We start from the raw sequence: 27,544 nt of genomic DNA on the forward strand, positions 1-27,544 counted from the left end.
ACTATTAAACAGACTCTTAGTATAATAATAATCCATGGATAATTGTCAAAACATTTCAAGTCTATTTGATAGTAATTTTAGAAAACGTTTTTTTTTTACCTTTTTAACATTTAAAAATTACTTGAAGTCTACTTGAAAGTGATTTTAATTTTAATTACACTTTCGAGTTTAAATTTTTTATTTAGTCATTAACTACATTTATTTAATGCTAATGTGAGGAGATAAAAGATGATGATATGCGTAAGTTTTAAATTAGTATTGAATAGTTGCTCATTAAGGACGTTTATTTTATTATTGAGTTGATCAAGTTCTGTTCTAAGTGGTTGATTCTGAATCTATTGTTAGAATAAGGCAACTCTCTTATTATTTTAATAACTTAATCCAGAATTAATTAATTAATTAATTAATGGAGTTCAGAACGAAGATGACTATTGGTATTGGGTGATGCGCTTTATTAGACAGACGATTGGATACGGAACGTAATGAAATTTGGCAGTCCTACCTATGTAGACTGGGTGGGTGATAACTGATAAAGGTTTCGTCATCTAGAGCAGTTCTTTCGGATTTTTTTAATATTACCTTGTGCAATTCGGGGAAAAATAAGTCATAACGGCGCCGTTGTCCTTGAATCGTCGGCGCATTGACATTCAAGTTTTCAACTGCCAGCATTATTCGTTCCGCACGAATCGCTTTTTTATTAAAGAAAATTTTATGATATTGATGAAAGAATAGTATACACATCATAAATTAATGATTTAAATTAGCTTATTATTTTATGATATTAATGTACTTGTACATTTTTCTGGTCAATAGGCACTACGTCAAAGTTGCATCTCTTGCCATTATAACATTAGCCCCATCCCCACGTTGGTAGCCTCTATGATTCGAGCTTCACGCCAAATTCATTCAGTAGGCACCGGAATTTATTGGAACCAGTTTGGTGTCCTTTTCATTTTTATGGTCACTAGGCACTCGCCAAAGTCGCATCTCTTGCCATCATAATCCTCACCCCCAGGTCGGGGGCCATTATGAGTCAAGCTTCACGCCAAATTCATTCATTAGAAATACTCAAATTTAATTAATTAATTAAACACCAGCGAAAATAAATAAAAAATAAAAGATACTTCCCAAAAAATAGTTATGTCATTGCACTCTCTAAATTAACTAAATACATTTAACCTTATTGGTTTGTAATTTCATCATTTATTTCCCTTATCTTTCTCATTTAATATTGTCACTCACCTCCCCTCTAATTCAAAATAAAAGGTTTATTTGATAAATTTTCAAATCAATGAAAATTTGAATTCGTTTGATAGTAATTTTAACAAATATTTTTAACATTTCTAACACTTGAATATTTTTATCATTTAAATATTAAAAAACTTAAAAATACTTTTCAAAATTAATATCAAACACAATCTTCGTTACCTTTCGTTAAAACCTCATGAGAACTAAATGAAATTATTCCAAAGAAAAAAAAAAACCCTCACACGGATCTCTAAAAAGAGCAATGTGATCTTTGTACAGAGAACCTCATCCTCTGGGAATTATTAAAACTGCTAAGAGATAAAAGAAGTCAATAAAAGAAGGCTAAGAAAGGACAAAAAACTGAAAAGCAATGCGGTCCACCCGTGATCCACTCTGTCCATTAGAGTCGTCTTTGATCATCATTGATTCACATCTAGAAATTTGACTACCAAGCATTGCCCACATTTGCAATGGCCTCCAGTGCCGTAAGGACTTTAACATAGAACAATGCCCAGAAACCCCAATCTATCTCTCCCCTTCTCACCCAATCACAAATTCTCACATGATCAAAAAATCCCATTGCCCTATATTAGTTTATACTTGAATATCATCATTATACGTGGGTCTGATATCACCACTGAGACTCGTGTCCTTGTACCATCATTTAACGGTCTAGATTGACCCATACACTTGAACAGCCCAGGGCCCCAGATCACAAAGATCGTTTATAGCCACAGGCCCCAACTAATTTCGAATTCGCTAAATCAAATCATAATGTTTAAACTAAGCCAAGTATATACGTTAATAAATAGAGAGACTAACAGAAGTGAGCGTGCCCTCCCAGAGCTCAGTTTTGAGGAATCAATCATAACATGTCGAAGGAATTAGAGGTATTCTGGGAATCAAAAGGGCAATGACGCAAGTAGTCATAATGGGCAGCTCAGATCAAGATAATAGAATAAAGGCTACAAGCCTACAAGCGACTCTTTAAAGGGTGGTAATGGACTGCCCTCGGGTCCTTATCTACTAGTACCAACAGTATATTCTGGAAATCCATGGTGCTAGGTTTCCGTTGTCGATATTCAGCTCAACAGAAACAACATTATACCATCAAAAGAATTACAGTTGAAATACATAACCATCATCAACATCACTGTTCTAGCAACACAAAGGGTGAGAATATGAACAATAACAACTGTCAAAGATATTTCCCAAACAATACGGAGCTGATAGCTGTTATTGCTCCCACTCTTTCCCAACAATTGAAGTAACCATTTGAGGACATTAAACCCCGTCAAACCCTAGAGATAGATAAGTAGAAGCAGCCTAACGGATGGGGTCAGTATCAAACCCTAGAGATAGGTAAGTAGAAGTAGCCCAATGGATAGAGTCGGGCATCTGCACACCCTAGTGACAGATAAGCGAAAGCACTTTAACAGAGACTTAGGCAGGCAGCAGCTAGAACAACATCAGAATCAAAAAATGATTCGCAAAGCTAAAAATGAAAAAGGACAATAGAGTCGAAAGAGCCACATCGACCAAAAGCTCCAGAAGCAGCATCAAGCAGAGACAAGAGAATAAATTCTTTGAATGTTTAAGGGATAGATAGAGATCAAAAGAGCCATATTGACCAGAAAGCTCTAGAAGCAGCATCAAGCAGAGACAGTTGATACACAATCTTAGAAACATAGAACTATGGGTAGAAAATAATGGAAAAACCTAAGCCATGTTCAAGAGCTATCAAAATGTCCGCCCAAGGCATTCAAAGATGCAGAATCTAAGACCGGGATTTGGCATGAGTTGTGAGTTCTCATCGGTAAATAGAATTGATCAAAGCAGTAATGCAGTTGTTTTTTGAGAAATAGAGCATTTAAAAAAACAGAGGAAAAAGAAGACAGATTAAACCACCACATTTGATATAAATATGTGCTGCTCTGGAATTTCTATCCCCAATAAACTAACAAAAAGCAAGAGTAATCTTCCATAGGTTCATCGCCGGATAAAGATTAGCAGTATCAAGTTTAAGTCGAATGATATTGAAAGAAATCTTTAAAAATTAAAACCAATTAGACTTCACAATCATCTCTCAGAAAAGCAAACGGCACTTCAAAACTAGCATCGTCCCTCGATTACGAAAAACCCACTCGATTCAACTTGGTTTTAACAATCACCCATTCAGAGATTTGTGTAATTCTCGAGACGGCACAGGCTGTTGTATCATCACTTCTAATGTAAACCTCCCCGATTCGAGTGGGTCCTACAGAGAAGCGTTGTTCCACGATTTAGTGTGATTCATCATTCCATAATGAACGTTCTAAAAAAGCACCTAACCTCCATGAATATTAAAGGGTCGACGTATGGGAGAGAGCATTGAATCACCTGCAAATCGCATATTAACGCTTGCCACGATGCCCGCCACCTGACCTCGCACCAGGATAGCGAGCAAATTGAAGCCTTAAATTGACCGAGTCGCGGTCATGCTCATCAAATTTATAACCTGCAAAATTAATTCTGACTGTTTTACGCTTGCGCAACTCACCGTGTTTTGAACCGAAGATATTAGACGTGCAATTGGCACTACAACTCAAATACACAATTGCAAAATGCACTGGAATAACGTTCATAATCACTTCTAGAAACACCTATGTTGTGGTTGTTCTGTCACTCATTTCCTGGTTGGGCAAAAAGGCAGTGCCAGTCCTTCGTCCACTCAACCCAATTAAAAATAGAAAGAGAAAGAAATAAGAAGAAAACTAAAAAGAAGAAAAAGCCTGCTGCATTATAAGGTAAGCTCAATCAACATGCTTTAATCCCAAGCCATGGAGGAAGGTTCTCAGTTCTCTCTCAATTTCTAATTAGTTGCACTCTGTGATGCATCTCTGGAAGTTAGGGGAAATATTTTGACTCACCTACCTGGTATTTTACTTTAGTCATCCTGTGGGTTTCCTCTTGTGAGGAAAATAAGTAAAAGATCGGGCTGAACAAAGAGGTTGTGCGATTAACTCAAAATCCAACCAGACAAGCATTGCCAGTTAGGCAAGTGACATGAGAATCCTCCGTAACCTAGATCCAGATACCCTAGTGGAGCTAAATCCCCGATTAAGCCAGATGGTTCTAAATGGCCCACGCAATCTGGACAAGTGGAAGTGGCCAAATTAAATTAGCCCCTTCTATTTACTTATGTAAATATAAAACCAAAAATTAAAAAGGATAAATCCGCAACTTCAACCCCAAGACTTAAAGTTGCAAAATTTTTTAATGTATACTTTCAAGTATAGAACTACATCGGCAGTTGGGAATCTTGAAATTCACCTGGAACAGAATGGAGCAAGATGGGAATATAAACTAGATGTAAGTTCATTAATTTCAGTAATTTCTATCAGTAACACACTGTTTGTCTCACGACCTGCTCATGATAAAGGTGGTTTGTCACTTTCCCTTTCCTAAAGAAAAAGAGTCAGATCCTGCGCAAGCCTCCAAAAGTGCAGTTTTCACTTCTATTTGTGAGAGATTTGAGCCACCAAACCAAAGATTTGAAGAATTTGTGATTTCTTCTTCTTCTTCTTCTTCTTCTTGAGAAATGAGAAGCTTAAGGACTTTCAAACTCTCAAGCTACCCAATATAAAATTATACTAATCTCAAGATAGAGCCCAAACTGTTGCTAAGTAAACCCATTTCCTACAAAATCTGATGCTTGATGAGAAACCTCAAAACACCTGTACAGCATAGATCTATTGGTGTGCAATTCTTAGTTTTTGTACTCTAAAATGTGGAAGTAGCCAGTCCCCTTTTTCTTTTCCTTATATATAATCTTGCATTATGAAGAAACAGGAGAGGAGACTCTATCAAGAAAATAGAAAATGTTTCCACTAGTTGCCTGACAAAGGAAAAATCCACTAGAAAGTAATAAGCATGTCAAGCTCACCTTGTAAAGCATCCATTGCAGTGGCTGCATGTGCTGGACTCACAAAGTCAACAAAACAGAGTACCAATGGATCACCTCCAGACTGCAAGAAAAATAACAATGAATTCATTGACGAATTAAAAAATCTGCTTGGATAAAAATGAACTTACATGTCTTGATTCCTTGCTCACAAGTCTCACTTCTTTGTAGCCTACAAAAGGGCGAAAGATATCTACAAATCCAAGTGAAGAAAACAAAATAGAGGAGAAAAAATGAAAGTGATGCTAGGCAAGACAGTAGTGGAGCATAATAAATGCCCAATTCTGCTGCTTCTAATGGCATTTTATTGTAAAATAGAGGAGGAAAAAGGAAAGTCATACTAGGCAAAAAAAATAGTGGATCAAAAAAAGGATACGAGATACTTCTCTGCGGGTACAGTTTGCAGGCAAGCCCTCCACAAACAATGTACTGGAAGCATCAGGAGGAAGGGGAAGCTCAGGTCTTCCTCCACTGAATCCTAAGCTCTGGCTTTTTACAGTTGCACCTTGGTCCACACCTCTAACACCCACAACACGTGGATCATCTACAGGGTGACTAGTTATTCCCCCGCTCAATGGCCGACCAGAATCTCCACCATAGGATGGCATCTGCTACATAGTTGCACTAGTATATTAGTACTCATTATACAGAAAATGGCAAAAAAGGAACCATAATTCAAGAACATTATTAAATAGTAAGTACTGCATTGCGCAGGTAACGATCATAGGATGCTCCAATGGAATCAGAATCCCTAATTGAACGGTGAGCTGCTCTTTCATCCTCACGAGAAAAATAACTGGGCAAATCATGGCCACCAGGAACATCTACAGGATTAAGCATAAAATTACATCAAATTAACCATCAAAGGGAACAATGTAAAATGCAGATGAATTTCTTCTACAGACAGAAGAAAAGCGCATGAGCAACTGCATGCTGGACCATAAAAAATTAAGCAACAAAGTAGTCCAGTTTTCCTACTTGTTTGACTTCTTTCCAGAAAGAAAGAAAAAAAAGGGAGGGGGGGGGGGGGAGGAAGGAGAGAAGTTAGAAGATAAGTAGAAATAAGAACTTAGAAAAATAATAAGTTATACCCACCAAAAACATGATAAGTTATGATCATAACAAACATAACCCAGATCCTATGGGCTTTGGCCATGGAAGGCTCCTTGGTCATAAAAAAATAAAAAATAAAAACAAAAACAAACATAACCCAGATTGGTGCCCACCCTGGAGTGTGAACTAGCATAACAGTTAAAAACTATCACATCACACTTAACCAGGTTGTAGATATTGTTTAGGCCCTGCTAGTGATGTCAAATATACTCAAAATACTGGAAGCGATACATGCTTATAAAACCAGTAAGCAGGGCCTTGATGCCAACTTCATTGGTCCATGTATGCTATTTGTTACCATAAATAAATAAATGATCACAAGGATAACCCTGGTTACACGCACAGACAGCTTAAGTCCGATGATTTCAACATCATTTTATAAAGAAACCCAACATGGTCCCACTGACTTGCCAGAGCTGCTGTGAAGCCATTCAAGTGACCCGAATGGCAAAATTCTCAAGAAACAACGAGGACCAAATAGGAGCAACCCCTTAAAAATCCTATTCACAAGCAGTCAACAAAACAATCTGAAACATCAGAAATTCACTACCTTCAAAATATTCCTTTATATTATGTTCCATCCAAATGTGCGGAAGAACATCCAACAATATGGAAAGATAGACGCTCCGCATAGAATTGTTAGGTATACCTTCAAACAATGCAATGCTAGGAGGTTATTTAAATCCATTGGTCTAATCAAAGAATACTCCCACCCAAAGTTTTTAAAGGCGAAAGGATAAGGCGACCCGTTTTTATATCTATGAGGAGAGGTGTAAGTCTCGAAGCGTTGAGGCCTAAGCCTTTTGAGAGCCTAATTTTTACAATTAAATAATATTTTAAAGGAATTTAAAATATATTTAAAAGTAATTTAAAATGCATAAACAAATAAAAATAGAATAATTAAAAAACCTCCTAACAAGTCAATTTATAATCAGAAAATGATAAGACATAATTACTTGAAATGCTATACATACCTACATTTGCTTTACTTATCAAAAAAATACATACCATATCCTATGAGGCCTAAGCCTTTTGAGAGCCTAATTCTGCAATTAAAAAATATTTTAATGGAATTTAAAATATATTTAAAATGTCTAAACAAATAAAAATAGAATAAATAAAAAACCTCCTAACAAGTCAATTTATAATTAGAAAATGATAAGACATAATTACTTGAAATGTTATACATACCAAATCTTAAAATATAAAAAACTGAATTAAAGTCAAATTAATCAATTTCATTTAATTTGGTAAAAATAAAATTAAAGAATAAAAAACCTAATTAGAAAAAATTAAATTAAGGAAAGAATAAACTATAGTAATATTTTTCTTTCGAATATATATTTCAAAAATAGAAAAGGAATTAGAAAAACAAAATTAAAAAAATAAATAAAAAGTGAAAATGGAGATATGAAGACAACATGTGATGGTGAAAAAATAAGATAAACAAATGAAAAAAAAAAAGTATAAATGTGGTTATGTGAGATGAAGGGGAGAAACGAGAGAAGTGAGGTGAGATGGACAGACGATGATGCCAAGACGATGAAGGGAGAACACCAGAGAGAAGTTGTCATCAAAGAAAGAGCTGATCTTCAAAGGAGAGCCGACAGATGTGATGTATGGTGTCCAGTTTCCATGGAGAGTTAGGGTTAGTGTTCTCCGTTTTGGGGTTAGAGATTGGTTTTCCTTCTTTTTAGGTGACCCACATTAGATCCACAAAGGCTTACGTCTCAACCTCTAGGGCATAAAAGGCGCACAAAAGCATGCTTCATGTTTGCCTTGAATTTGAAAGGCGAACGCTTTTGGGAGTTGTGTTTTTTCCATAACACCTTAGTGCATTTTAGACCCGCCTCGCCTCAAGGTGTGCCTCAAGTAGCGCTCTGAAAACATTGCTCCCGCCTAGTTTAAAGAGTGCCCTTTCTTTACATGTACCATATGAGAAAGCACCATTTTGGTAACACAATTTCTAATAGTTCAGTATTGCGCCATGACTAGTTTCCACAATGTTCCATCCATTTCACCAGAATGATATATTGTATAAATGCTGTTGGCCAGCAAACATACAATAGAGAATGCAAGGAGGCTAATGTTTGTAATTGAAGCATCTACATAACACAATTTGAATGTCATGCAGTGGAACAGTCGCCTTTCCTGGAGAACAGGCTGTCCAAAATAAAATAAGATTTGAATTTCCTTCGTTTGGAGGCTTGGAGCATTATTAAATTGGTTATAATCACAATGCAGAACATATCATGATTGTCTAGAACCATTTCCTGGATCCAGCTCACCATACAATACAAACAAAGCTTGAAAAAAAACATTACAGAAAAACAGACATGATATGGCTGCCATTCAGGAGCTAACTGCTCTCGGTGGGGGGAAATCTCCAGGCCCATAAAGAAAAGGAATAACAGTCACCGCCAGCAATTATATAGCTAAGCAAACTACTGATCTGTTCAATACTTCATGCAGCATATTACTTATAAATTAAAAGCGAAAACCTTGTAAAACTGGATACTCAAAGGTTGGGGAAATATTTATGATCAGAAATAATCAACAAAGAGGATTTTAATTTGGTCTTTTTCAGAAGCCAGCCTTAACCCTTTAAGTTGTTCTTTTTGAGCATGTAACATGCATTTGTGGCCTTTCAGTTTGCTTGCACTAAAATTATCTATTCTTAAAAAAAAAAATGCTAAATCAGTTATCTATATATGCTTCTAATACTTGACTTTTTGGATAACAAGCAATATTCATTATAGAGAAGGATTTGATCTTTCAACAAATAAAAGGCTCAAAACAAGTGAAACATGCGTGGAACAACCTTGCGTGTTATGAAGGAAAATATCAAGTGATACATTGAGGATTAAATACAGCCCTCTTTGGTGATTATAACACCATTTCTAAAATTAGAAATTTGTCACAAAAACTCAAACACGTCTACGTCATGATAAATTACCAAAAATATCCCTCATTTCTTTAACAATTAAAGAACTAGGATGAAAAACATAAAAAAACTCCTAACTGCGGACCCTATATTTTACATTTTTGGCAGGAAGCGTGGCAATCACAGCACATGACCCCTTCTAGTATAAACAAACTGCCTAACTCTGAGTTTCAATCTAGAAATAAATTACACACAATTGTCACAACAAATGAACAAAAGATATAAATGTCCTCAGCTTTACCATATTGAATTCCACTTTCAAAATCTGAAAAATCCTTAATTTTTTAAAATTAAAAAAAAAGAAGAAAAAAGAAGAAGAAAGATATTGAGTCAGCAGAATATTATTACCTCATGAGATATTCCTACCAGTCCAGCCAATGTCACCAAAATGCAACATTTTTTGGACTACCGACAAGGACTTAGTAGTTAGTAGTCAATTGGAAACTGGTTCACCGTTTTGCAACGTGTAAGGATATAAAAGGCAATGGTATAGAATTGAGTTTTTAATGTCCTATTGCGGATGTATGAAAATTTGGAGGTAGATACTCAAAAATTTTGCAGTACTTTTGAAAACTTGAAGCTTTATTCCTTGCTCAATGTGAAATCATGGATGAAATGCCCCGGAAAGAAAGCATTTATAACGATCGACAGAATTGAAATGTGAGGCGCCTAGCAAGAAAATGATGGAACAATAACCCCAATGAAAAGGTTAGTTTTGTAATAGATAATGGTAGTAGACTAGTTCCAGGTTGGAATAAGAAGATTTATGCACGAAGATATGGCTTTTAAGTTCCTTTTGGGTGCCAAGAGAACTGGTGAAAAGAAAAAGGAAAATAAAAAATAAGAATCCAGAAAAAGGAAGGGGAAACAAATTCAGAGGTTTTCTATCAAATAAACAAAAAATCAGAATTTTATTTTCCCTCGTTTTCCTCCGTGCAGCCAAACACATTGAAAACTCTAACCTAGAAACACCTCAAACAACAACAAAGACACATCAGATAGTACAAACAGCCGTGGAAAAAAGGTCAAAATCCTTCGCTTGCATTTTCTTCAGCTTTCACAACAATCAATCAGAAAAATGCCCTACAATATTAAAAAGGTTAACTCGAAGCCCTAATTTCACTATGGAAAACAAAAAAAAAAAAGCGAAGCAATTAACACAAAACCCTAATTTCACCATGAAAACAAAAAATGCATGGTAAAACGTTAAACAAAAATAACTCGAAACCCTAAATTCACCGTGAAACCAAAAAGAAAAATGGATGCAGGAGATAGAGTGGAGGTTACCGTAATCAGAACGAGGTCGTTTTGCGGAGAGAGAAGGAATCGGCGGCGGCTGCCTGACTTCGCCGTACCTCCAATAAGGATCCGCCATTTGCGAGAGAGAAGAGAGAGATTGGAGAACCGGAGAGCAGTAGGAATCGGATTCCGGCGGAAAAGGGCGGAGGAGTGGTGGTGGATTCGGAGGTTGCTCAGTCGCTATGGTGGCTTTTGGTTTCCGTGCCCTGGCGCATTTTGTTAGACCCTGCGTTGTGGCTCGAAACGCTGCGTTTTGGGGAAAAGATGGAAAAATAAATAAAAATTGGAGGGATAGCTTCTAGGCTTCAAATTGGGCTTAATTAGAAAAAAAATGTGTGGAACATAAATTTTGGGCTTTTCATGAGGCTTAATTTCAAAACTAATGGGCTTCTCCCATGCTTTAATTTCATTATTTGGCCCATGGATTATCATAGCATTTTATCGTGATTCCACGAAACAGTTTCAACCTAAAAAGTGTTTTTTTTTTAATATTTAATAAAATTTAAAAATCATTTTTAAAATTTTAAATTTTTTTATAATATTAAAAAATCATTTATAATATTTTTTTAGATAAACATCGTAAAAACACTTGAAAAGTAATTATATTAAAAACATTTTTTATTAATGTATTAGCTCGTATAAAGAAGGGGCTCAAATTAAACTAAGAGATTATTTTTAAATTTGGACAATATTTTAAGAAATGATAAAACAATATACAAATTATTAATACTTAATTTTTTTTGAAAAAAAATGATTTTTTTTCTTAAATGCTAATTTTTCATATAGTGGATTTTTTAACTTTGGAAAAATATAAATAATAAATAAATGGAAAAAATTAACTTTTGAAAATTTGATGTTTTCTCAAATGCTAATTTCTCATATATAGTGGAATTTTGAATTTTGGAAAAATAAAAAAATACATAAATGGTAAAAATAAAAAATGAAAAACATATGAGATTTGACGGTAAAGATTAGCTAAGTTGAAATTTGAATAATTTTATTATTATTGTTATTAGTTTTCTTCATAAAAATGAGTTTGTAAATATACAAATGATATATGATTATGACTGCATTTAAAAAAAATATATTTTATATTTCTTTTTAAGAAAAACCAAAATTAAAAATTTGATATTTTTGTTCCTTTGTCCCATAATTTTTTGGACTTGAATGGAATATAAATAACCCATTTCAAAAGACATAATCACATTGGAGAGAAGTGAATGGACTCTCCAACTTCAACATATATGAATACAAAATTATTATTTTTTAGAAATTACCATTAAAATCAGATTTCTCAAAAACCTACAAATCCAAATGGATTTTCCGGGGAACCAAACAGACCTAAGGACCACCTGATTCTATGTTTCGACTTATTGATCATAGAATGGATTCCCATAGCCAATATATCTTGCAGCACCTGTGGGGAGGGGATGGGTTGGAAGTATGTGCCAAGGGAGAGGTACTAGTAGTATTACTAGAAAGCCCCCCCTTTGAGGGTGTCATGTGATATTTATATCTAAAGAACTATGCCCTAAGTTTGTGTGTTGGATACAATAAGTTACATGGTGATGAACTTATAGTAATTACTAATTAATGAATATGGTCTTTTGGTCTTTCTTAGTGGAATCCCTGCCTTTGAATTTGAGGCATGTGGAGGGGAAGATGGTGAGAGCTTGCACATGTGCTTTGCTGCTTGGGACTTGGGTATATTTGAAAAAAAAAAATTTTGACATTGGGTTTCTTAAGAAATCACCAATTTAAGATTTTTTTTTTCTATGAGATTTTCTTTTAAAAGGAAATTTTTTTCTAACATTATACATTTTGGATCTAAAATGGACAAATATTTATGGGAATGAGTCAATATGTGTAGGATTTTGTCTCGAGTCTATTTGCCCGTATTTGCTTTTATCTTTTTGAATTTTAGTGTATAAATGAGAAAAAATATTATCAATTGCTTATTTGTTTCAAAATTACCCTCAAAAGTAAAGGACAAGTACACTTATCACATTAAACACTTTTCAAGATTGTATTCGATCTTTACGAAATATTATTTTTAATGTTTAAATAATTTCTTAAATAATATTTTAAAAACATTTTTTATACTATATATGAAAAAACAATGTCATTCAATTGGTTTCTCAAATAGTAAAAATATGATAATCATTTATTTTAACTATTCATAAAATAAATCATATCCGACTTTGGTTTATTTCTCGATTTGCATCACTAAAATATTCATATTTAGATTTAGAGGTCATTATTATTAAATTATATAGAGATCAATAAGGATAACTATTAGATTGAGACGTGTGGTAGTTAATCCTCTTTATAGTACAATAATAACACCTAAATGTACACATGTTGTGATTGGAGCAAAATTAGGATGAATCATATTATATACATAAATATGAACTATTTGAATAAAAGTTATTTATTGTATTATAATACCGAAAATTTACTTTTAAATACCATATAATAAAAAAAAATGAGCACCCGACCAAATCACTTGTTTGCATTTTGACCCAAGTCTTTTTTTAATCTTTATTTGACGGTCCGGATTTTGCTATTTATGTATATATCAAGGGCTTAGATGAGAGTTCGATCTTAGAAAGAATCCATGTGGATGGAAGTGGTGGTCTTGTCCCTACTTGTGATAGGATACGCCTAAAGTCCAATCCTTGGCCCCCAAGTAAGGATTTATTCAACTCAATTTTATAATCTCATCATTTTTTTCTTTGTACTATTCATTAGACTATTGTCAACACCTAATCCTTATCTTGTCAACTATCCTCAATTTTCCATCTCCTTTTATGTATTTTCTCAGCTGCCAGTCAAGAGATTCCTGATCAAATCCTTATAAAACCCTCCAACTTTCACCATTGTTTCTCATCTCTGAGAGCAGAACCCTCAAAACCCATCTCTCATGTATGAGGATCTAGCATCCCCTTTAGTACTTTGCAAATTTTTTTTCATAGATTGGTAGTTTAAGTTCCCAATTTCCTTCCCAAAATTCATTCAATTGGTGGTTATTTTTCAGTTCAATGGGGGAATTTCCTGGTCATCGTCCTACCTTCAGCTGCAGGAATTGCAGAAACCCCGTTGCTTTCTGGCAAGACCTCATTTCTAAAGATTTTTGGGTAATTATTAACTTGTAGATTAGGCCCACTTTCTAGTCTTTCCTTGCTAATCTTTTATGTAGTTTGGTAAACTTGTGCTCCTCAAGAAAGGGAAATTTTTTTCTTGAGGGTGAGGGCAGATTTATCCACTTTCACCCATTTACCTTCTTAGAATTCAAATTTATATTCTTTATATTTCCTTCAAACTCTTTAGGGGCAATCTTTTAGGTAGAGGTCATTTGAGATTGTTAACCCTAAAAGTGTTTTTAGGCTTTGGTAAGGTTTGATGAGTTGCTAATATGGTACTTTGCATCATAACATTAAAACTTTGATTAATTAGAAGTCTCGGGTTCAATTGAACTACACCATAGTATCATATCTCCCACATCCATGTATTGCTTTATCATCGATTTAGCTACATTGATTTTTACTTTTAGATGATACTCTATATCATAGTATCAAAGCTTTGATTAACTAGAATTCTCGAGTTTAAATTGAATTGCATCATGGTATTATATCCCCCACATACATATATTGTTTTATCTCTATCCGATGTGAGATGTCACAAACACCCCCCATGCAGACACAATGTCCTCGTTGTGTTTCATTGACAGATAAACACTCTTACGGAGTCAAACAAACCCCATACTAAGGTTAGATATCGACTTTGATACCATTTGTAATGGTCTGCTTCCAACCGTATATATATTGTTTTCTTTTGACTCAAAGGAACCTTCACAGCCTTAAAACGTGTGTTCATACTTTTATAGCGCCCAAAATTTTCCCTTTATCCGATGTGGGATGTCACATAAATTATATAAATTTTTATATCCTGTCATATGATACTTTACATCATAGTATCAAAACTTTGATTAACCAGAAGTCTCGAGTTCAAGTCCTCCCCATTTGATTATCTATCTAATTGTCTTCATATAAAGGGAAAATCTGGGCGAGCATTCTTGTTCCACCATGCAATGAACATAGTTGTGGGGGAAAAGGAGGAGAAGCAGCTCATCACTGGACTTTTCACCATAGCCAACATCTCTTGCAGCAACTGTGGGGAGGTGATGGGTTGGAAGTATGTGCAGGCTTATGAGCCAAGGGAGAGGTACAAGGAGGGGAAGTTCATAATTGAAAGAGCCAAGATTGTTAAGGAATACTAGTAGTATTTAAAGGCCCCATTTGAGGGTATCATTGTAATATTTATATCTAAAGAACCATGCCTTAAACTTGTGTTTTAGATGCATATGGTCTTTTGGTCTTTCCTAGCGGAATCCTTGCCTTTGAATATGAGGAAAGTGGAGAGGAAGATGGTGAGAGCTTGGACATGGGCTCTGCTGATTGGGACTTGGGTGTATTTGAAAAAAAATTGACATTGGGTTTCTTAAGATATTTCCCATTTAAGAATTTTTTTTTTCTATGAGATTTTTCCTTAAAAGGGAAAATTTTTCTAAAAATGTATTAGATTCATTTTAGATTTAAAAGGAATAAATTTTCATGGGAAGGGTGAAATAGTAAATTCTCACATAAAATAATTTGACCAGGCTTATAAAACTTTTGATACCTAAAAAGCCCTTTCAAAAATTTTTATTACCCTCAAAGTCCAAAAGCACTTTTCATTGAAATCTACCTTCAATTGACACCTATCTATCACGTTTCTTCGGTAAAAACCTTTTACTCATCGTATTGACTTTTTGAGTTTCCACCTTATCCATAAAAGTTCCTCCAACAAAAAGGTTAAATAAAATATTGTTAAAATTTATTATTTTAAATTACTATTTTTTATTTATTTTTAACTAAAAAACTACCAATATGTTAACATCCCTATGTTTTTAATATATACCAAAATAGTATATTTTTTGTTTAATAAAAATTATAATTTGTGATTTTATTATAATATTATTAGTCATGTTTTATGAAAAAATATTTTTTAAAATTTATTTGTAATTATAAAACTATTTTCATTTCAATAAGACTTGAATGAAATTTAATTTATAATATATAAATTGAATTTTTAATGGTTTTTGCAAAAACAAAACAAAACAAAAAATTTCAAAACAACTTATCTAAACAATTTTTTTTGTTTTTTATTTTAAAAATTATTTTTAAGAATAACTTTTGAAACACCCTTATTTTTATAAAATACTATTTAAGAATAACTTTCAAAACACCTTTATTTTTATAAAACACTAAAAAAGTATTTTTTGTTTTTTAACTTAAAAACAAACCATTTTTATTTTTATTTTAAAAATTGTTTTTAAAAACAACTCACCTAAAATCCTTATTTTTATAAAGTATTAAAAAATTATTTTTTGTTCTTTACCTTAAAAAGGATTTTTAAAAACAAAATTTTATAAAATATGATAAAACGAGACCTATATTTTCAAATTAATATAGCAAATTTCAGAGATAAAAGAAATATAAGATTATACCTAACTTTGAGATGAAAATTTTTATTATTTATTTTTCATCTTCATTCATGAATGATGGGTTTAAAAAATAAATAATTTATATTGGATAGTGATCGTATCTATTTTTATAAATTTTTAAGAACAGCCAAACTCTAATTGACATTTATGAAGTAAATTAATTTCTTGTTCCATGTTTTCAGGCCTTAAATGGAGCCTTATCATGAAATTGGAGTAACATCAATGATTGGAATCTGCAACTACTCCCTGCATGAATATAAAATATCATCTAGGGATATTTTTATTTTTTTATAAGGTACTATTAAAATCACATTTCTCAACCAATCCGCAAGCCCAAATGGATTTTCCAGGCAGCCAAACAGACCTTAAGGTGGTTCCCGGGTCTGTGTTTGGACTTATTGACCCTGGGCCCATTTGATATTTTCATAGATTCCCATATCCAGGAAGGTGAATTATCACAAATCCATAATCAAACAAAGCCAGAAAATTCTCTCTAAAATAGTAAAATCTACACTGGCAGCCATGAACCCTAGCCCACACTGGTCAGGTCAGCCTTCAGAAAATAAATAAAAAAAAATCTCGTCAAATTGATTAAATTTTACTTCATTTTCCTCCTCAAAGCAAGGTATAAGAGCTTTCTTGAATTTTCTGCTTTCTTTTTTCTCTTTTTCACTTCTCGTCATGATTCAGGGTTTGATTTTACACCTCAGATCCTCATCTAATTCCATTATAATATTGATTTCACAAATGGGTTTTCTTCTATACTTCACTTTACTGTAGATTTGTTCCACCCAAAAAAAAAAATCAATTTTTTATTTTAATTTTTTTTCTTGTTGTTTATTCTTCATACTAACCCTGTCTCTATCATCTCCATTGTTTTTCCCAAACCCTAGTGTCTTTATATGGAACCTTTACTCTTTATCGTATATTCCAGTTTGGTTCAGTCTCGTGTGCTTGATCCTTTGTTGCAGAGTGTATTGTAGGTAAAGAAATCAATGGCTTATTCCCATCTAGGGTTTTGTTACCAATTCAATATTTCTGATTGGTGTTTGATTGATATGCATATATGCTGTCTTTCCCTTTTGTTTGCTGATGTCTCCACCTAGGGTTTTCATCAATTCAATCCTGTGTTATACGTGATTGATGTGAACATATGCTGTTATTGAGCAGAAAGGCATTTGGAGCTGAAAATTTTGTTTGATGGCTGAATTGACCGGCCCTCGATTGTATAGCTGTTGCAATTGTCGGAATCATGTGTCCCTTCATGATGATATAGTCTCTAAAGCTTTTCAGGTGGGTTAATTTGTTGTTGTTGATTTCCTTCTTGTTCTCAGTTTCAAAAATTTGCAGTGTTCTCTTAATATGGTAGTCTTCAATGTGATGTGTGGTTTTGCCTATATGATCATTGGCTTCATTCGGGTTTTTCAGTAGTGGAGAAAACCCTAGTAGAAAATCAGGCCACAATGATGCATAGGTTTGTATATACAATCATTTGGCAAAAACCCAATTAGAAATTGAAGTGGCTATGTAGAGAGATTAGGGTTTAGTTATTGCCCAGACCGATTAGAAATTGAGGTGGCTGTGTAAAGAATGAGAGTAATTCTTATTGAAAATGATGAAAGCTCCATGTACGAAGAGAACCCCACTGGGAAATCAGATCAAAGTAATGTATAGTTTTGTATGTATTGTCATCGGGTAGATTAGGTTTTAGTTTTGGTCCAAACCCAATTAGAGATTGAGGTGGTTTTGTGAAGAAATAGAGTGATTCTTGTCAGAATGTATGAAAATCTTGCAACAGATCAATAACCCATCATTGGGTTAAGGTTTGAAATCTCAGAAATCATTGGGTTAAGGTTTGAAATCTCAGAAAGAATGAATAGGAAGAGCAGGAAATTGCTGAGAATTACTTTGAAATGGACATTTCTCAATCTATTTTCAGCATTTTTCCTTTCTTTTCCTCATTTTTTTCTGTATATCCAAACAGAGACCATGGGCATGGAGTTGAAACAATTTGAGTTTAATGGTTTAGGCTTGATTCAGCAACTAAATCTTTTTGTTTCTTTTGTTCTAACTTTCAATTAACATCATGTTTTGCATTTCGTTGATAAAGATATTCATCGCATTCATGTCCAACATTTTTCTGAATTTTGTTTTTAGGGAAGACATGGCCGAGCATTTCTGTTCTCCCATGCTATGAACATTGGTGTGGGGCCTAAGGAAGACAGGCAACTCACAACCGGTCTCCACACCGTTGCTGATATCCATTGTGCAGATTGCCGCCAGGTGTTGGGATGGAAGTATGAACGAGCCTACGAGGCATCACAGAAGTACAAGGAAGGAAAGTTCATACTCGAGAAATCAAAGATTGTCAAGGAAAACTGGTAACCTCCATGAATTGATCTTCCACTCTATCCCATTTCTGATGTAAATCTTTCAATGCTTCTTGTGTGACTCTGTTCATCTTGTACATAGAATTTTTACCCAATTAAAATTTGGTCATTGTTCATCAATTCTCATTCTGTCATATGGAAGGTTTATTGAACTATCATCTCCCATATCAATAAAATTGTGGAATTGTCATTTGTTCTAATCGTTTCTGCGATGAATGCATCTTTTCTTTTTTCGGGTAGCTGTTTTTTGTTGTTTATGCTGCAGAGGAAAAGGAAACCATTAGAAGAAACGCCATGCTATTTTACTCAAAAAATGCATTTATGGAAGAAATGTTCTTGAAATTTGACCTTTCTCTGCATTTTTTTGGATCCAGGTGTTCTTTGTTATACACCATTTGTGGCTTCACAAGTTCAGAATTTGGTTGAACTTGTGAGACAAGGTAACATTTATAACCTGGGAAAGTTTTTTAAAGGGTTTTCCAAAGGAAAAATTCAGTTCATCTTATAGTGATTTTTCCTTTCAAGTTCATTGCATTTCATTGTATAGTGATTTTTGCTTTCCAAGTTCATTGCATAATCTTTTCTGCATTGAAGAATAGAGAAAGTCTAGGGTTTGGTTTAACTTGTGAGAAAAGTTAAAGACTGCTGCGTTTGGAAACTAGGAAAGTTTTCTAATAGGTTTTCAAAAGGAAAAAATTCAGTTCATTGTATGGTACTTTTTCCTTTCAAGTTCATTGCAGACTATATTGACTGAATAAAAAAATAGAGAAAGTCTAGGGTTTGGTTTAACTTGTGAGAAAAGGTGACACTAATGTGTTTGGAAACCAGGAAAAGTTTTCTAATGGGTTTTTCAAAGGAAAAATTCAGTTCATTGCATGGCAAATTTAACTTCATTGCATACCATTTACCTCATTAAAGAATAGGGAAAGTATAGGATCTGTTCTTGAAAACAATTTTGACTAACTTAGGACATAAAACAATTTTTTTGAGAATTTATTATGAAAACGTATTGCTTATAAACAAATTCGAGGTATTTTTGGTTATTTTTTGTGAAGTGTTTTAGACTATAATTGAAAATATAAAGAATACTTCATAAATTTTTGCTCTTAATAGCAAATAAGTTGATAAAATTGTTTTTCACATATGAGTTCTGAAAAAGGGAAAAGAAAACACTAAATTTTGTTTTTGTTTTAAAAAATTTTGCCAAACAAAATTTTGGGTTTTGGTTCAACTTGTGAGAAAAAGCACCATTGATGTGTTTTGGAAACTCGGAAAGTCTTCAAGTGTATTTTTCCTTTCGAGTCATGTCCACTGTTTTCTGCACTAAAAAAAGTCCATGCTTTGGTTTAACGTGTGAGGAAATGTAACAGTGATGTGTTTGGAAGCTTGGAAAGTCTTCCAATGTATTTTTTTTCAAAGGAAAAGTTCACTTCATTGCTTACTAAATTTTCCTTTCAAGTCTATTTTATTCCCTTTTCTGCATTAAAGAAAGCTTGGAAACCTAGAAAGTTTTCTAATGGAATATTCAAATGAAAATTTGAGTTCATTGCATGCTATTGGCTCGACTAAAGAAAGGAAATTCCAAATCCACATCGTCACAATACCTTTTGTCATTGATGTTATGTTTTTAATCTTAGTTGGAGTCGAAGTTGAAGTAAATTTAGTTTTAGTCCTGAAGTTGAAGTCAAAATCATGATTTTGAAGAATAATATTAATACAATGAAAATTAATTATTAAATATAAAATAACTTTTTATATAAATTAAAAAATAGCTCATATGGGAAGTAATATTAATAATTTTTATATTTTTTTTTTTTTAATTTTAAGTTAGAAAATTTTGACATGTATTAATAAATATATAAGAAGCCAATTCAGGAGGATGCATTTTTAAATTTTGTTTTTTATGGGTAAGGATGATGTTTTTCTAAATTCCAAAGGACTTTTCGAATTAAATGAAAAAATAAATAAATTTAATTAAAATATATACAATAAATATTCTTACTTTTATAAGCTGAAATGGTAAAGAGCTTACGTGGAATTGGATATTATATTTTTGTTTTCAACAAAATATTATGTAAATATTCTTTAAGTTTATTAATTAATACAATAAAGATTCTTTTTTCCTTCAAATATGTCTCTTAAAAAGTTAAAATTTTTATTAGGCTCTGGCCCAGACCTCAATGGCTAAAAAGTTTAAATCAATTGGCTAAAATGGAGAGGTTGACCCATGAACTCTGGCCCAGGCCTCATTGGGCCTTTGAGATCCGGCCCGAAAACTCAGCCCTCTAAACCTCTCTCACGGAGAGACACAGAGCAGAGCGAAATGTATCTGAAGAAAGCATTATGGAGCGAGTCTATGGCGACGCCGGAGTCCGACCAGAAGGCGCCGTATCCGGCGACGGCTGTCGGAGATCTGGTGACGTCGCTGAATAGGCAGAGACTGTACAGAGAGGTGACGCTCGCTCTCCGAACCGGACTCAGAGAGGCACGTGCCGAGTTCTCATTTCTCCGAGTTCGTGGCCTTCGAAGCATTCTCAAGTTTCTCCGTTCGGTCGCCGAGTCCGATTCGACGATCAATCTCTTCTGCCACAGCCAATCTATACCTGAGCTCCAAGGTTTTGACTTTTTTTATTGATTTATTTGTTGTTTGCTGTTCAATTATATGGTTTAGGGTTTGTAAAATGCGAGATTTGATGATAGGGATGTTTGGTTAGCGAGACAGTAGAGGCAAAACAAAAAAAAAAGAAAAAAGAAAAAAAGAACTGAAATTTTGGTGGATCATGGTTTTTGTGTGTTTGACAGAAAAAGAACCTGAGCTAGCCGGGTCGTTGAATTGTGTTCTGTTTGGTTGCTGAGAAAATAGAAGAAAAGGAAATGAGAAGAAAATTTTGAGCGTTATGTGTGTGTAGGCGCGCGCGCGTTTTCTTTTTTTTTTTTTTCCCATTGGAACAAAAGCTACTTAGCTCACTAGTTGAATTATATTTTGTTTGCTTGTTGAGAAAATGAAGGAAATAGAACTCAGGGTCTTACTCGGCGGCTTTGTTTAGTTGTTATATAAGCAAACATACAAAGGAATTGTTTTTGTTTGATTAATTTCTTCCTTTCCATTTCTATGATATAGCTGTTTCTACAGTGCAAGAGTGAATGATGGGGTGTTTAGTTGATGACGAGATGCAAGAGAGGAAAAGAAGGGAAAATTTGGAGTGTTATGTTGCCTGTCTATCCGTTTGTTTTCAAAGAAGGAAGTCCGAGTAAGTCAAATGGTTGGCTGAGAAAATGGGAGAAAAGAAACGAAAAGAAAAGAAATTTTGGGTATTACCTTTTTATCTGTTTGTTTTCAAAGGAAAGAAAAGAAGAAGAAAATAAAAAGAACCAAATGGTTGAATTATGTTCTTTTTGGTTGCTGAGAAAATGGAGGAGTGGAAAAAAAAGAAAAAGAAAAAAAAAGGAAATTTAGAAACCAACCATACAATGGGATTTTAGTTGGGTTAAATTCCAATTCTAAGGCTCCAATTTCTTTGCAATTTTGAAATGTTAATGTTGGATACCTTTGCTATGCAACAGTGGTTCCTGTTCTCTTTCAAAATTCATTAAAACAGTATGAGGAAGACACCGTAGCAAATTTAGATCATATATTTGGTGTAGAACCGATGAAGATAAGTAGTCCTTCAACAGATGCTGAAGTTGCACTTGCACTTCGGGTTTTGGAAGGATGTTGTCTGCTACACAGGGAAAGTACAATTTTCGCTCATCAACATAAAGCAATTGAGGTGTGTATATCAACTTCTTTTGTGCATTATTATTTTCCTATTTTCTTTAATGGTTAACATGCTTCAACCAATATTCATTTTTATTTCCCATTTATTCATAACCTTTTAAATTACATGATTAACAAAAACTAGAACATTCAATATTTGGATTTTTAGAACAACAGTTCATTGGTTGTACGCTAATTAGAATGATAGAGTGAAACCAGATCATCAAATATATGGGGAATATTTAGTTGATAGAAAATCATGATAAATAGTTGGTGAGTTGGAATAAAAAAGATAAATTCGTAATAAATGTTATTACAACTCCATGCATTACATTTCCATTTAACATCTAACTCACATATTTCTTTTATAAAAAACAAAAGCTATTGGAATACAAAAGTGAAAATAATGAAGGAGAAGGGCAACACAAATTCATTGGAGGATGGACTCAAATGAAGGATAAAACAAAAGGTGAATGATTGAGTGGTTTCCTCGTATAAACTATTAGAAACTATATTTTATGTTGTGATATTTGCCCCAATGAAGAAAGCATTGGAAGATGAAAAGAATAACGTTTGTTGGGGATAGTCATTATTACCATGATTTGTGTAAAAAGGTTCATTCTCTTTTGCTTCAATGCTCACTTCAATGATGCTGCTGTCTTGTGCTTGTGTTGTTCATCCTGTCATTCCAAATGAGTCTAAATGCTGTTCAACTTCGTTTTGCTTCTCTCATGAAGACTTCTCTAGATTATTATCATTTTATAACTCTTCTGGTTCTATTCTTGGCTGTTTGAGCTCCAAAGATGAAATTTGTTTTGATTAAGCTGCCAAGTATTGGATCATGTGGCTTCTGGATGTGAATTTTAAGCTTTATTTGATATCATGCAGATTTTGATGGATATATTGTCAACTCGAGGGGTACTTGAGCAGGGTGCATGCTTGGATGCTTTAATCTCAATAATGTTGGATTCATCAGCAAATCAAATGGTATGCCATCCCTTGGCTTTCGGTTATTGATATGATGGCATGTTTAAGCATATTTATACAGACCTTGAATGCCCTTTCAAATTTAATTGAGACCAGCCATTTGTTGTCCGATTTTAGTAATGGGGTTCTATTAGGCAATGAAAGCATCTGATCTCACATTGGGTTCATGTATTTTCTTTTAATGGATAATAAAAGTTAACATGAAATGTATTTTGACTTTATATCAGGATTTTGAGTCATGTGATGGTATTGAGGAAGTTGCACATATCATCAGGGACAAACAAGTTGATGAAAACCTAAGGTATTTTTAATCTTTAATGCATATCTTTGATATTACTAGAGTTTTCTCTATTCTTAACTCCCCCCAGTGAACAGTGTATTGCTCCTTGATGGTAGGGTGAAGTACTTTTACGTGTATTATGTTCCATCTGGATGTCGACTTCTGACATATTTTATGTACACTAATAGCAAATTAGCTGGTCTTCTGACTTTTAGAGAAAATGAAGTAAAAATATTTGGTGTGATATTCAGCAAGAAGATTCATGTTTATTGTAGAGTATAGATTCTTCCCTTTGGAGAACATGAAAACAAATTTACTGCAGTACTAGTAGGAGTCTCTTGTAATCTAAAAATGACTGATCAAAGATATTTGCCTATTGCAATTGCTGATCAGAGTAACCCCTAGGTCTGGTTTTAGGTGATAGGGAGTGGGTTGGGATATGTAATCTGATGATGCTTGTGTATTTGTTAATTTTGTTGTTTAAAAGGCCGTAATTTTGGAACACCTTATTCAACTGGTTATTGACTGTGACATGATTGAAGCCTATTGGGCCCTTCTTAATTTTCCTGAAAATCTATTTTATTTTTCATAAGATCAATTTAGTGTAGCTGGAGCATCAAACCCATCATTTTGTTCAGGATAGATCTTGAGACAAACTTCCAATTCCTCATCTTTTCCTAGTTTATTTAAAGAGGTAAGCTGATGGAATTTCACTGAAAATGAGATTCCTATAATCAGCTCTGCCTTCCTAACTTATTTGTGCAGAAGGAACTATGTTGTAAATTCCCGATGCTATAACATTACTGAGAACATTTTTTTTTTCTCTGTTTAGGATGAAATGTGGAGAGTTCCTGCTGCTACTAATTGGACATGTAAACGGGAGGGAAAGGCCTCCATTGGCTAGAATACATGAAGATGTAAGGAGACTTCTGGGTGAGAAATCTGCCTCCTTGATATGGGCAGCCAGTCAATTTGGGTCTACCCTTGATCCCGAGCAGAGGCTGACAGCTCTGCACATCCAAGCTCGAAGAGTGCTAGAATCACTGGACCTGTACTGAATCAAAACATAGGTGCTCAGTTTCACATTTCTGGTACTTAACAGGCATTTTTGCATTGTTGTCTTGCAAGTAGGAAGTGTTCCATCGAGCTTTTATTTGTTCTGTCTATTAACCATTATTTATCAGAGTAATGGTTCAACATGACACTGGAGAAAACTTATGCTTTCAAGTTGTACAAATATGATACATAGCTTCGAATCTCATGCTATATTCTTACAATTATATACGTGTTCTAACCCTGTTCTCATGTGAGTGTTCAAATTATCTAGAGTTGTATAAATATCCTCTGTTTTCTCATGAGATTTGTCACAGGAAAGAAACACATGAATATCTTCTCTATCTTCAATCCAACTGCATCCTGGGCTCTTGTGCATTCCCCTATCCTTAATCATCTGCCTTGTTCTATCTAGGTCATGCCACCTCCCTGCATAAGCATACAAGTTTGCCAGCAGAACATAGTTTCCAGTATTATTTGGTTCCAACTCTATGAGACTTTCTGCTGCAATTTCTCCCAACTCAACGTTACCCCAAATAACACATCCCCCAAGTAGGGCACCCCACATAACTGAATCAGGCTTCCTTGGTATTTTCTTAACGAGCTCATAAGCTTCGTCTAGCCTTCCTGCTCGACTTAGGAGATCAACGATACATGTGTAGTGTTTTAAACTTGGTGTCACATTATAATACGTCATCAGATCAAAGAACTCATGGCCAGTCTCAACTGCCCCAGCGTGCACACATGAAGAAAGAACTGATAGGAAAGTCACATGGTCAGGTCTAAAGCCATTTCCCAGCATGTTACGAAATAGGGCAATTCCTTCATCCCCATGTCCATGCATTGCATATGCAGTAAGCATGGCGTTTTGAGACACCAAATTAGGGTTTGAGATCCTGTTATAGACCTGCATTGCATGCTTTATGCTTCCGCATTTTGCATACATGTCCACTAGAGCTGCTCCAATGTGAACATCCAACTCATATCCTTGTCTTATTGAATGTGCATGAACCTGCTTGCCTCGTGCAATGGTCGCCAACCTTGCGCAGGCAGGTAAAATTATTCCAACTGTGTATATATCAGGCCTCAGACTTGAAGTCTGCATCTCAGTGAATAATCTCAGAGCAAGCTCATTGTGGCCGTTCTCCACATGACCCGAAATAATTCCATTCCAGGTATATACATTTGGCTCAAAACCATCTCCTTTCATCTTCTGAATAAGATTCTGAATGTTCTCAAGCTGATTGCAGCAGGCATAGCCAGAGATCAACACGTTCCATGTAGCAGTATCCCTTTCCGTTACTCCATCAAAAGCCAACTGAGCAGCCTTCAAATCTTCACATTTGCTGTACATTTCAACCAAAGCTCCACCCACAAAGGTATTCCAATGCAGACCTCTAACAACGGCTTGAGCATGTACCTCCTTCCCTCGTCTCAAAGAAGCCATATCTGCACAAGCAGCAAGAACACTCCCTAGGGTAAAAGAATCAGCTTCAATCCCTTCTTCCATCAGCAAATCCCGGAACATGCTCAAAGCTTCATCAAACAGTAAGTTGTCAGCATATCCTGAAATCATCGAGTTCCATGAAATTGTATCCTTCCCCACCAGCTCCATCTGATCAAACAACTCCTTGGCCTTTTCCACATTACCATTCTCACAGTACCCTACTATCATTGTATTATACGAAACCACATTTTTCACCGAAAACCCTGAAAAGATCTTGAGAGCGCTTCCCATATCAGCGCACCTCCTATACACATCTACCAATCCATTCACAACGAAAGGGTTGGACATGAACCCGTGTCTCGTGACGTAGCCATGGATTTCCTTGCCAAGGTTTAGGTTTTGTAATCTGGCACAGGCAGGAAGAACACTAGCTAGGGTTCGGGCATTTGGTTCAAACCCTGCTGCTTGCATTCTGCACAGCAGCTCAAGAGCTTCCTTGTCGTAGCCATTCTGTGCGAACCCACCTATAACTGCACTCCAAGAAACAAGATTTGGCTTTGAATTTTCAGAACAAGACATTCTTTCCAGAAGCCCCAAAGCCTCATACACCTTGCCATTGGCAGCACAAGCGGTAACAATGGAGTTCCACGAAACCCGATCAATCTCTCTCATCGATGCTAAAACCTTCTTCGCATCATCTAAGCTTCCACATTTACCATACATATCTATCAGAGCATTTCCCACATAAATATTCGAAACATGTTGATACTTGATCACCACCCCATGCAACTGCCTTCCCAGTTCCAATACTCGGAGCCCACCGCATAACTTCAACACGACGGGAAACACGAAAAACTCCAACCCAATATCATCAAGCTGCAGCTTTTCAAAGAGTGAAAGAGCTTCCTCAAAGTAACCATGATCTACATGAACACTCAGAATGGCTGTCCAAGAGTACAAGTTTCTTTGGGGCATTTTTACAAACACCAAGTTTGCATCATCCAAACAACCAAATCTCCCGTACATTTGTAGCAATTTGGTTTCAACAAACTCATGACCATGAAACCCAGTTTTGAGGGTGTGGGCATGAACTTGTTTTCCTAGGTTAAGGGTTCTGCAAGATTCAAGAAGTGAAGCGTAAGTGCTTGAATCAATTTGTTTATCAAGTAGTGAAAGATGGGTGTGGTGGGCTGCTGTAGAAAGATGCATGGATTGGGGAGTGGAGTTTGGGCTTTGAAAGGAGAGGTTAGTGGGTTTGCGAGGAACATTGAAATCATGTTGTGGGGGTGGTGGTGGCTGAGGGGTGGTGGTCTGTGGTTGTAGGCCAAGCATTTTGGCTGTGGGGAACAAAGGCAAAAGTTATAACGAAGGTTTAAGAAGGGTTTATGATGGATAAAGGATGGGTCTATTTTCGTCACATTTACCAATCAGATTGTGCCGGGTAGTAGAGGAGAGAGAAAAAAAAAATCTAAAATGGCAGACCTCTTGACATGCAATTATTTGAGGGGTGGGTAGAATTTCAATGAACCTTTTTTTTT

General features: G+C 34.8%; 5 protein-coding genes across 21 annotated transcripts; 3 read left to right on the forward strand and 2 right to left on the reverse strand.

Annotated features, from left to right (window-relative positions):
* Positions 1-747: 747 nt before the first annotated feature.
* Positions 748-10,834, reverse strand: LOC100265772 (RNA-binding protein 1). 12 transcript variants are annotated; one of them, XM_002275153.5, is made up of 7 exons: positions 10,536-10,834; positions 5,894-6,015; positions 5,568-5,799; positions 5,323-5,384; positions 5,174-5,255; positions 3,628-3,745; positions 3,146-3,505 (listed from the first exon to the last, which is right to left on the reverse strand). In XM_002275153.5, exons 1-6 carry the CDS (start codon positions 10,621-10,623, stop codon positions 3,642-3,644), a joined length of 690 nt encoding a protein of 229 aa, XP_002275189.2. In that variant the 5' UTR covers positions 10,624-10,834; the 3' UTR covers positions 3,146-3,505; positions 3,628-3,641. The 12 variants fall into 12 exon arrangements, with proteins under 12 accessions (XP_059589646.1, XP_059589647.1, XP_002275189.2 ...); XM_010664602.3 differs by having other exon boundaries at positions 5,568-5,802; XM_059733663.1 differs by lacking the exons at positions 3,146-3,505; positions 3,628-3,745 and adding an exon at positions 748-1,038 and having other exon boundaries at positions 5,568-5,802; positions 10,536-10,795.
* Positions 10,835-13,294: 2,460 nt separating this feature from the next.
* On the forward strand, positions 13,295-14,937 carry LOC100252122 (protein yippee-like At4g27740). 2 transcript variants are annotated; one of them, XM_010664601.3, is made up of 3 exons: positions 13,295-13,472; positions 13,585-13,684; positions 14,602-14,937. In XM_010664601.3, exons 2-3 carry the CDS (start codon positions 13,589-13,591, stop codon positions 14,824-14,826), a joined length of 321 nt encoding a protein of 106 aa, XP_010662903.1. In that variant the 5' UTR covers positions 13,295-13,472; positions 13,585-13,588; the 3' UTR covers positions 14,827-14,937. The 2 variants fall into 2 exon arrangements, with proteins under 2 accessions (XP_010662903.1, XP_002275349.1); XM_002275313.4 differs by having other exon boundaries at positions 13,295-13,684.
* A 1,493-nt stretch (positions 14,938-16,430) lies between these two features.
* On the forward strand, positions 16,431-19,271 carry LOC100246985 (protein yippee-like At4g27745). Of its 5 annotated transcripts, none has more exons than XM_059733551.1 (4): positions 16,500-16,717; positions 17,263-17,385; positions 18,250-18,473; positions 18,857-19,271. In XM_059733551.1, exons 2-4 carry the CDS (start codon positions 17,293-17,295, stop codon positions 18,906-18,908), a joined length of 369 nt encoding a protein of 122 aa, XP_059589534.1. In that variant the 5' UTR covers positions 16,500-16,717; positions 17,263-17,292; the 3' UTR covers positions 18,909-19,271. The 5 variants fall into 5 exon arrangements, with proteins under 5 accessions (XP_059589537.1, XP_059589534.1, XP_059589536.1 ...); XM_059733553.1 differs by having other exon boundaries at positions 16,500-16,639; XM_059733552.1 differs by lacking the exon at positions 16,500-16,717 and adding an exon at positions 16,724-17,075.
* An 887-nt stretch (positions 19,272-20,158) lies between these two features.
* Positions 20,159-24,811, forward strand: LOC100241859 (uncharacterized). The gene is made up of 5 exons (XM_002275433.4): positions 20,159-21,097; positions 22,047-22,252; positions 23,128-23,226; positions 23,454-23,527; positions 24,339-24,811. The coding sequence occupies exons 1-5, from the start codon at positions 20,710-20,712 to the stop codon at positions 24,562-24,564; spliced, it is 993 nt and encodes a 330-aa protein (XP_002275469.2). The 5' UTR covers positions 20,159-20,709; the 3' UTR covers positions 24,565-24,811.
* On the reverse strand, positions 24,712-27,338 carry LOC100260559 (pentatricopeptide repeat-containing protein At2g13600). The gene has a single exon (XM_010664598.3). It carries the CDS (start codon positions 27,336-27,338, stop codon positions 24,765-24,767), a length of 2,574 nt encoding a protein of 857 aa, XP_010662900.1. The 3' UTR covers positions 24,712-24,764.
* Positions 27,339-27,544: the final 206 nt, after the last annotated feature.

Source organism: Vitis vinifera, chromosome 16 (assembly GCF_030704535.1).
Source record: "Vitis vinifera cultivar Pinot Noir 40024 chromosome 16, ASM3070453v1".
Taxonomy (NCBI): Eukaryota; Viridiplantae; Streptophyta; class Magnoliopsida; order Vitales; family Vitaceae; genus Vitis; species Vitis vinifera.